Consider the following 9,554-nt stretch of genomic DNA (forward strand, 5'->3'; position numbering starts at 1 on the left):
ATTGGTCAGGAGCACAAAGGGCCACTAAGAGCAAAATAAGATTGGATGGAGACCCAGACTTACCTTGTATGTGTTATTGTCAGCCAAGAGTTCTTTCTGAATCTCAGCACAGATTACTGTGTGATCTTTGTGGGGAGACATTGTGGCTACTTTCAATGGGGAAGAATGGCTTTCTGACTCCCAGAGCACGTGAGCCAGGAGCACGTACAGGTACATGGTATTACTTGAAGGTGACTCCAAGCTGGTCTGAGCCCTGAGCTTGGCAGCATTTCTGTGGAGAGAGGTACCTATATATGTGAGTCTAAGGAAATGCGAAACCTCTCATCGGTCATCACTGGCTTCTGCGGCAAACAGAGAGGACCTTATCGCTGGGCAAGATGTAATTTTCATGCATTTTCAACAACCACAGCACACTTCATGCATTCTTGCCTGTGCTGATACTCAGGCTCCGTCCTGAGTGTTCACCCTGACTTCTTATTTGTAATCACACCTGAAGTCACAGTCTTTCTGCATGAGCATGGAGTGGGTCTCTGGCCAGGCCTGGCGCCGTCTGCAGGTGCTGACTGAAGCAGAGAGAGCAAGTGGGTTGGTGGGCACATGACTGAGGACAGTGCCAGGCAGAGGCTAAAGCTGCCATAGGCCAGCTTCCCCAGGCCCACCTGTCAAGAAGAAGCTGGCCCTGCTGCCCGCCTAATACACGGGGCACATCCTCTTCCTCATAGTCCTGGAGGGAGAGGAGAGAACAGGTTTAGGAGCAAGGCCTTCAGCCCAGCTATCAAAGCAAGGAGAAGGAGGAGGCCTGCTTTGTTTTTAGCCTGCAGGCCATGAGTTTTAGGGGAAAGTGCCTGATTAGATTCAAAATTTCATATAATAATAAAAACCAATTCAGAAAAATGCTGCACTACAGCCACGTACCAACAAATTATGACCTTACATTCTGACTCTCAGAGATTAAGATCACCCATTTTGGGGCAAGTTTGGTAAATATGTTGCATTCTGACACCTGTGGTTTGGTTTCTTTTCCCCTGAACAGTTAGTCTATTTGCTATTTACTTTCGGAGTGGTTGAATCCCAGAGTATGAGGGGCAGCGCCTGGGGCACAGGGGCCAAGGCCTCTACAGGGCGGGTATTTTACCTGATCCCAGGGTGGGCCTGTTCAGCCAGTGACCAGCCAACCCCCAGGCCTCCCCAGGAAGGGTGATGCCCTTCTCTGGGACAAGATTTCCCTGGACTGGGACTTCTAGGTGAACTTGAGAGCCATTCTCTGGGGTGGGAGCCCTGAAGCATCCAGGGAAGCCCGTCCAGGTGCACAGAATTCCGCACCTATGCCCGGCTCCCACCTCGCCTCTGCTCTGACAGTGTTGGCCCTTGGATAGTGCCAAACCCCTGGCAGGCCCCCAACCCCTCCCCACCCCGCTGTTTCCTCCCTTCCCTGCCTCATGGGAAGGCAGGCACCACCGGCATTTGCTCATGGTTGAAGACAAACTAGAACACTGGACACATAGAAGCAGATTTTTAATAATAATTATTATGGTAAAACATTTTGAATAAATATGGAGTATGAACTTAAATAAATAAATAAATAAATATTTAAAAAATATAAATATATAAATATTACTGATTTCTGTCAGTATAAAATATTCCCATTCTTCTGCCATGCCTGTGTCAGGGTCAGTGTGGCCCAGGGCAGGTCGGGGCCACTCCCGCCATGGCTGTGCCCATCCCTTGGTCCCTCCAAGATGACCATCCTGAGTTTCTAGCTCTTGTTTCATGAGAGAGCAGCTCCCCGGCTTGGCCAGCCTCATCCAGCCGGCCTTACTCCTGGACTGGCTCCCAGCAGTCAAAGGGGATGACAAGCAGAAAGTCCTTCAGGTTTTCTTTGAAACTTTGGAAGGTGATAATCTGGGTTGCACAGGAAGTTTCCTTTAAAAAAAGAAAAATTAAAAACACTTGAGTCCAGGCAAGTGGGTAATGTGGGGGAAGCACCGGTGTGTTTCTGTACTGCCTCTTAGAACTCAGAGACCAGGAGGCCCACTCCAGGACCCACCCACTGACCTGGGTCAGGTGACACTGCTGCCACCCATGTGCTCCCCAAGCAGTGCACAGCTCTGCCGGTGACAGCCAGAGCCAAGGGGCTGACTTAAGTGCCAGCCTGAGGTTGGCCTTCTGGGCAGTCAAACGCCTGCCTCTTTTGGTCCCAGACCAGGGCAGAGCAGGGCAGCTGAGCTGAGGTCGTCTCCGGGCACCCAGAAGGAGTGGAGTCGAGGCCACAGACTTTGCTCCCTTCCCGCAGGAAGGAGTGCCTGAGGTCCTTGTCCATTCCAAGTAGCCTCCCTTCCTCGATCCTCTGCAATTCAGGCACCCCGTCTGGGGCCAGAGGAAAGTCCTGTCAGGAGGTGGCACTTGAGTCTGGGCACTTCCTCTGGCCCTTGGGCAGGCCCCAAGTTTCCTTGGGTTTGCCTCACCTCTGACCTCATTAATCGTAATGACAATCATGACCAGGATAGGAGCAGCTTCTGCTGGGAGCACTGTGGGCTTCAGTGCTCCATGGCTCTGACTCCTTGGGATGAAATGGGCTGTCTGCCTCCTCTCTGGAGGGCTAATCATTACATCACTGTTGGCACAGAAACCCCTGGGGTCCTGAACAGCCACAGCCACAGATCTCTCCCCATGTCGACCCCACCCCCTAGATTAAGACACTCCTGCTGGAGGCCCTGCCGTAGGCACTCACCGGGGTCGGAGGGCAGTGCTGCTTGTAGCGGCTGGCCATCATGGTCAAGGGGCCCTCGAGCTTGGTGAGGCTGCCCCGCAGGCCCTGCTTGTACAGCTTCAGGCGGGTCTGTAGGCAGCTCGGCTCCTGTGGAAAATGTTGTTCCTCGGTGAGCAGTGGCCAAGTGCCTGCGGTGGTACAGGGACTCTCCACCCCTCCTTTCTGCTGCTGTCCCCAGCCCCCAGGAGTAGGGCATGGGAGGGGCACAGGCTGGGTCCAGTCATACACCCTGCTCTGTCCATGGCAGGCACGAGCCTGCCCTTCTCACTACCCAGCCCAGGCCACCCTCAGTGGCACCTGGAGAGGATCCCAGCCTTAGGGAAGGAGGTGATTCTCACCGCATCATTCAGGGAGGGGGGCGGGGCCTCACCTGGACCTGCTGGGTGGGCAAAGGTTGTCCCTGAAACCCCTCTGTGTCCCTCTGTAGTCAGCACTGTCTCAACAGGACTTGGTCTCAGGGCACAGTGAGCGCCCCAAACCTGCAGCTCCTGTCTCATGAAGTGACCCCCGCTTTACCACTTGTCTCCTGGTGACTCCTGGCCCTTGAATGCTAGGTCTGCCCATGGCCACTCAGCTGATAAAGAAGCTCATGTGACTGCCACAGGGGCACGGCCAGCAGCCTCTTGAGCACCCAGTTGCTGCCCCCTCCCCCTGCAGCCAGCTGATTAGAAAGTGGACAACCCTGTGAGGTGCCATCTAACTGGAGTCCCCACCTCCAACCCCGGGGCAGGGGCTTCTGGAAAGCTATATCAGAGAGAAACATCTTACCTGGAGGTCAAACATTTCTGAGACGACTTCTACGGTTTTATTCTGTAGAAAAGGAAAATGTCATGTTATCAAGCTGACAGGCATAGCCAGTCCGGGGCCAGCGGGGTGGCCTAGGCACGGGCCCACACTCTCTCTCTCACTTACCGTCTCAGCAGCAGTGTCTCTACTCAGGTTCAGGAGACGCCGGGCCTCCTGGATGGCATTCACATGCTCCCAGGGCTGCGTGCCGGGGCTGCGCGAGCGGGCGGGTGCAGAGATGCTGCAGGCCACAGTGCCCAAGAGCAGCAGGCCCTGCAGCCACATCCTCCAGAGAACTTTAGCCTTTCTCTCTGTGTACTGGGCTCACTGGCAAAAGAGCTCTTAAATACACAGAGGAAATGATTAATGGTGACCACAAAACGCCAGGGAGGCGGGGGAACTACCTGAACTGTGGAATCTCCTGGCCCTTATCAGCCACACATGGGAACGGTGAGCCTTTTCCCTAGGTGGTCAGGCTTGGGGGTTTTCATTGATGAACCTTTCCAAGAACCGCCAGCCCATCCGCCCGCCTCCCTGAGGGCTCTCCAGCCCTCCCTCTCCAGCAGTCTGAATGGGCCTGAGGCCGCCCCCTCCCTCTGAGGGGCACAGTTTGGACGTCCTGGCCTGGAATGGCTGGGGCGGGGCGTGGGAGACACTTAGATAGGGCTCCCCATCCTGTCTGTAATCCCAGGGGCCTCTGGGCAGGCCATGGCTGCCCTGGTGCCTCATTCTGACTCCAGCCTTCCTCTTCTCTGGCTGCTGTGAGAGACTTGAGTGTGAGGGGAGCTCTCACAGACCTGCCCCACTGACGGTTCGCCTGGGCTCCCACCCAGGACCTGGAGCAGCCGGCAGCCTCAGTCCAGTAAGGGGGGACCCCTGCCCCTGTGAGCAGATGGAATGACCACTATGTGCACATCCAGCAGTGAGACTGCAGCCGCTCTCAGCAAGCTTCAGAGGGGGTGGGGCTGGGCCAAGTCAGGACCCAGAGCCTGACCCTTGGCTCTGGAGCCACCTTGCTGAGTGGCTCCTTTCTCTGGTTGTGTGAACCTTGACTCCCTCTGCAGAGCAGGTTTGCCCCTCTGAAGTGGGTGCTACACTCCTGCAGGTAGCCCCCAGGAGGCACCAGGAGCTTCAGGCTGGCTTCAGGGCTGTGGCTGCACCCATCTCAGGTACAGGGACAATGGCTTCCCCAGCAAGGCCCTCCAGGCTTCATTTCCTACATAGCCCCAGTACCCCCCAACTCCAGAGGCCTTTCTGTGGAAGTAGGAACTGCTTCTGGAAAGCTAAAGGCTCTTGAGGGGCTGACAAGTGTTTGATTTTCACAATGGAGTTCAGAGAAGACAGCACGAGTTTGTGTTTGCACAAGGTATCTGGCTCAAGCCGCCCCGTGGCTGGGTTTCATAGCTAAAGGGGTGTGGGCCCACACGTGCCCATTTCTAGGTGTATGTGTGCTGCTGTGATTGGCTGCATCTGTACATATAGGTGCACGGTGGAGGGGAGGATGTTTTCCATGCAAGTGCATCTATGTGAGTCCTCTTACCTGCTTTATGAAAGGCTCCAGGCCTCTGAAAGTGACCCTGATACTGGAGAAGCTGCCCACCCCAGGTACAGTGCCTCTGGGCCCTAGAGGCTGATTCAGCCTAAACCAATGGGGTTGGACACAAGCTAAAACATCCTGCTGGACTCAGGTTGGCGAGCCTTCAGAGAGCAGGTGGAATTCATAGCTTTAGCACTGTGGCCTGAGTCTGCAGCCCTGGCAAGATTCCCTGTATCGTGGGAATTTTTCTGACCTTGCATAAAGAAGCCAAACCTTAGTCCTCCAGACGTCGCTGTGAGGCCAGGTCCATCCATCTGAGCCTGCGTGGAACACTCCTAGGTGGCCAGGCTGGGTTGGGAACAGGAAATGTCCAGGCCCTGGCCCCTCCTCCACCTTTTTTGCAAGACCTTGGCTCCGGTCTTTCCGGGGAGCTCTCGGGAGGGAGATGAGGACATGGATACTACGTGTAGCTATCACATGTGTTGGATGCACCCTGGAGGCTGGAGGGCAGGGCAGGGAGCCGTAGACACTGGTTCAGCTGATGGCCAGGGAGGAGAGAGCCTGTATGACCCATCTGGGAGAGAAGGTCACTTTCCTCCTAGAAATGAGTGGTCATAGCTCAGATAGTCAGTCAACAAGTCTTTCCAATCCACTCCAGGCCCTGTTCTGGGGAGAAGGTGAACGAGACCCTCCCACTGGCCCTCACATTTGGCCCTTGAGGCTCTCGGTCTGGTAGGAAACAGACTGCAATGGACCCTCCCACGGTGTGACCTTGACTCGGCAGGGGGAAGTCCAGAGCTGAGGGATCGCAGAGAGCCACCTTCTCTAGCTTGGGGATCCAAGGGGACCAGAGAACTTCCCCAGAGATCCTGCCTGCAAGCCCAGGTTGGAAGGAGATGGGCAGGAGAGGACAGGGGAGAATGTTCCGGGCACAGGGAGCCCTAGGGTTTTAGGAATGGGTATAAGGAACAGGAGGCAGACTCCAGAGAGATTGAGGAGGTAGAATCTCAAAAGGACTTGGTGCTATAGTGAAGTCACTCAGTCATTCATTATTTTTTGAGCACCTACTAGGTTCCCAGCAGGGAAAAGGGATCTAAGGATGACAAAAACGGTCAAGGTCCTGCCTCCAAGAACTTTTTAACCCCATCCATGGAGGAGCAAGATTAGTCTACTCTCCCCCTCCCCACCAAAGCGTGCTTTGAATGTGAGTAAGAGGAGTTAGAATCACTGTCCACGTGGCTAAGATAAGGACCCAGGGGACAAAAGAGCAGGTCTTCAGAGTGCGAGGCCCACAGGAAGGTTTGGAGTTTCAGAGGCTGCATGTACAGGAGACAGATCTGGCAGCGGTACACGTTCGTGTGGTAGCTGAGGCCACGGAAGTTATTCAGGAAGAAGAGCTGAGGGCCAGCAAAGCTGTGTTTAAGGGCTAGGACATAACAGATGGGCAGGTAACAGGCCAGTGGCCAAGGACCTAGGAGGGAAGGAAAGGAGGAAAGCAAGAGTCATAATGAGAAATCCATTTCGGCAGCGGTGGCCTGCAGGTGCCCAAGTCAGCACATACAGGGCAGAAATCCATGGGTTTGGTGATGAGGTTTGTGGGCAGCCACACATCTTTCTCATGGAAAGATGACATCAGGCCTGAGGCCATGACACAGGTAGGCATTCCTAGATTGCACCGTATTTTAAACAGTGTGAGTAGATAGCATCCAGCCAGCCATGCTGACTCAGGGACTCCGATGGGGCTGTGGCAGGGCAGAGGCGGGGCCACCATGGGTGGTATGACCCCTCTGGGGCCCCCCTTCCTACAGGGACAGGAGAAAACCCTCTGGAAGGAGTTTCCTGTGCGTGTCCACCCCACAGGCTCTGTAGGAAACAGGGGCTTGAGTCACCCCAGGATCCTTATCATGAGAGACGATATCACAAGGGGAAGGAAATGGGCCTCAAAGTCCCTTCGGTCCCATGGCACCCCCGCACAGACTTCAGGGCTGATCTGATCCTTCTTTGACCTGTCCACCCCTTGGTGAGGGTCCTTATTATCTCTGGGGGCCTGAGATCTGGGAGACCAGTGGTCGGCCCAGTCCACACAACCAGTGACCACAGAGTCAGAATTTGAACCCGTATCCATTCCTGCTCTCCTAATGTTCTCCATTGTCTTGGGGTCAGGAAGCTGGGAAATGCTGGTCACCTGATTGGACCAGCAGGGAGTGGATCCAGCATGCTTGTCCCCTCAAGGCAGCTGTAAAGAGAGATGCCTGCCAGGTGTGAGCAGGTAGGCTGGAGTGGTCTGTGACTGTCCCCGGGAAGTCTGGGCTGAAGGCAGAGTTTCCCCAGCAGATCCTGCCATCCAGGCATCTCTGTGCCCTAGGCTTGCTCTCTTGTCCTTACCCAGCCACCACCGACACCTGAAGCATAGGAAAGTCCCTCCTCCCTGAGCCTCAACCTCTGCATCTGTACAATGGGTTAGTGGCCACTGCCTCACAGAGGAAACTGTTGCCTGCCCCAGGAAACTTGGTGGGAGATCCTCCCAGGGAAGAGGCAGTGCTTCAATTTCTCCTCTCCCCAGTGCTAGGAGAGATTTCCGAAGCCCAAACTGGTCAGAGGAGCAAGGCTTGCTGGAGTTTCTAAGGACAGCTGCCCCTTGCCCAGCCCTAGCCCCAGAGGGCACCTTTCTGGACACACACGGTGAGGTAGGGAGTCCAGCCTCCACCCGAGTCAGGGCTCCCGGCTCCTGCATCACCGACAGGAGATCCTGGAACTGCACGGCACCGTGAGTGGTTTGCCCTTCCCTTGTCACTCCAGGCGACACCAGACACATGAAGCAACATCTCTGGCTTCTGCGGTTTCAGCCCCAGTGTGTCCCCACCTGCATCGCCTCTGTCTCGGTCCACAAATGTACACCTCAAAAAGGGAAGCTGCCCTGGCCAAGCTCCAGTTCCAGTTTGGTCTCGGTATTCCCAGGTTCCTGGCACTGGGAAGTCTTGACTGGTCTGGGAGGATCTGAGGGTGGTTAACCCTCAACCATGTGTGATCTCTGCATCTATTCAGCCAAGCTTCCAGGAGGGTCTGCTGTGGAGTATGCAACTCACAGGCCCCTTGCGCTCTAAGAGAGCTCACTTCTGGTGGTCCCATGGGGTGGGGGACAGGGAGCACAAGGTCCACACTCATAGTCAGAGATGTGGAGGCCATTTGCTGTGATGGCGGAGACACAAGGCCACAGAGAGGTTTGAGAGGTCAGCTGGCAAGTTTGAGAGGCCAGGGGACCTCCAGGAAGACTCAATCAGTTGTGGCCATGTGGGTCCAGAAGTCAGGGTATTTGGAAGTCACTGGTAAAGAGGAAGCTCCTGACACCAGAGGGGCCATTGAGAGTGGGCCAGGCAGGAAGCAGCAGTGGCAGGATGTCAACTTTTAAGGATGGCCAAGGACAATGAGACCTCCTTGTTTGCTTCTTTGTTCTTGGGGCTTCCTCGTTTTCCCTCAGGATCTGGCAACTCCACCATGCACATCACTCAGGCAGAGGAGTCCTTGTGGACACAAACACCCCGTGGGTGCGCCAGGCCTGCCCACCACAGCGCCCTCCCCGACTTGTCTACTGCTTGCCCAGTGTACTCCCTCTAGGGCCGGAAATGCATCCCCTGCCTCTGAGTCTGCTCTGAGCCTCATCTCCAGCTGGGAGGGTCATCAGGCACCCAGAGGGGCCACTGCCTGTGTCTGCCCTCTTGGAAAGAGCCATCGGGAGGTGCATTAAAAATCAAAAGTAGGAGAAATCATGAGACCAGAAGCCTTTATCATTTCTGAAGTCCTGCGGGCGTCCGTTCCTGCCCTCTATGTCTGGAGCGACAGTCTGGGTCAAGATGCCGGGTGGAAGTCTCAGGCCCTTGCCCAGCTCGCGCACCTGCATCCCCCTGGAACTGGTGGCTCAGAACTGAGCTGGCAGATATGGGATTTCTGCTCTCGGCAGGACGAGTGGTTCTGGAATGAGCCTCCTCCGAGACATTTCTGGATCCCCCACGTGTCCCTCAGACTTTTCCTGAGGCCCCGTTTGGACAGGCACAGCTCGCTGCATGACCTTGGACTGTGGCCTGCCCCTTCTGAGCCCCAGCTGGCTCTCCCCACAGGGCATGCAGCACTACTTTTGCAGGCTGTTGGGAGATGCACTGGATATCTGCACGGGAAGGTGTTTCTGTTTCGGTTTTCTATTTTGGCTTGCTAGGTGCCTCCGTCTAACCTCAGTCTCCCTGTCCATCAAAGAGAGGGGAGTGGTTACCAGGGTCTGGACCAGCCTCCCGGCCTTGTCATGCCCTGGAGGTAAGTGTAAATTTAGGTTTCCCTCATGGGACCTGGGCCTACGTAGATCAGAGACCCACTGCGTGGGGGAGTCCTCCCTGATTCAAGGCTCTCTGAATGGTAGCGGCGGTTGTCCAGTGTTTTTATTCCTCATGCTCAGGAGGGCCTTGGCCTGGC

The 9,554-nt window shown here is 55.5% G+C and overlaps 1 protein-coding gene across 1 annotated transcript; it reads right to left on the reverse strand.

Annotated features, from left to right (window-relative positions):
* Positions 1–1,502: 1,502 nt before the first annotated feature.
* Positions 1,503–3,870, reverse strand: CSF2 (colony stimulating factor 2). The gene is made up of 4 exons (XM_023193942.2): positions 3,683–3,870; positions 3,539–3,580; positions 2,732–2,857; positions 1,503–1,923 (listed from the first exon to the last, which is right to left on the reverse strand). Exons 1-4 carry the CDS (start codon positions 3,839–3,841, stop codon positions 1,816–1,818), a joined length of 435 nt encoding a protein of 144 aa, XP_023049710.1. The 5' UTR covers positions 3,842–3,870; the 3' UTR covers positions 1,503–1,815.
* Between the last annotated feature and the right edge of the window lie 5,684 nt (positions 3,871–9,554).

The sequence above is a fragment of the Piliocolobus tephrosceles genome, chromosome 4, assembly GCF_002776525.5.
Source record: "Piliocolobus tephrosceles isolate RC106 chromosome 4, ASM277652v3, whole genome shotgun sequence".
NCBI classification, from domain to species: domain Eukaryota; kingdom Metazoa; phylum Chordata; class Mammalia; order Primates; family Cercopithecidae; genus Piliocolobus; species Piliocolobus tephrosceles.

Excerpts from the sequence above, each read along its gene's own strand:
- CSF2 (XM_023193942.2), bottom strand. The coding sequence starts at position 3,841 with ATGTGGCTGCAGGGCCTGCTGCTCTTGGGCACTGTGGCCTGCAGCATC. Across the intron at positions 3,581-3,682 it reads GAGACACTGCTGCTGAGACG|AATAAAACCGTAGAAGTCGT; the intron begins GTAAGTGAGAGA and ends CCTTTTCTACAG. Across the intron at positions 1,924-2,731 it reads AGCACTGCCCTCCGACCCCG|GAAACTTCCTGTGCAACCCA; the intron begins GTGAGTGCCTAC and ends CTTTTTTTAAAG.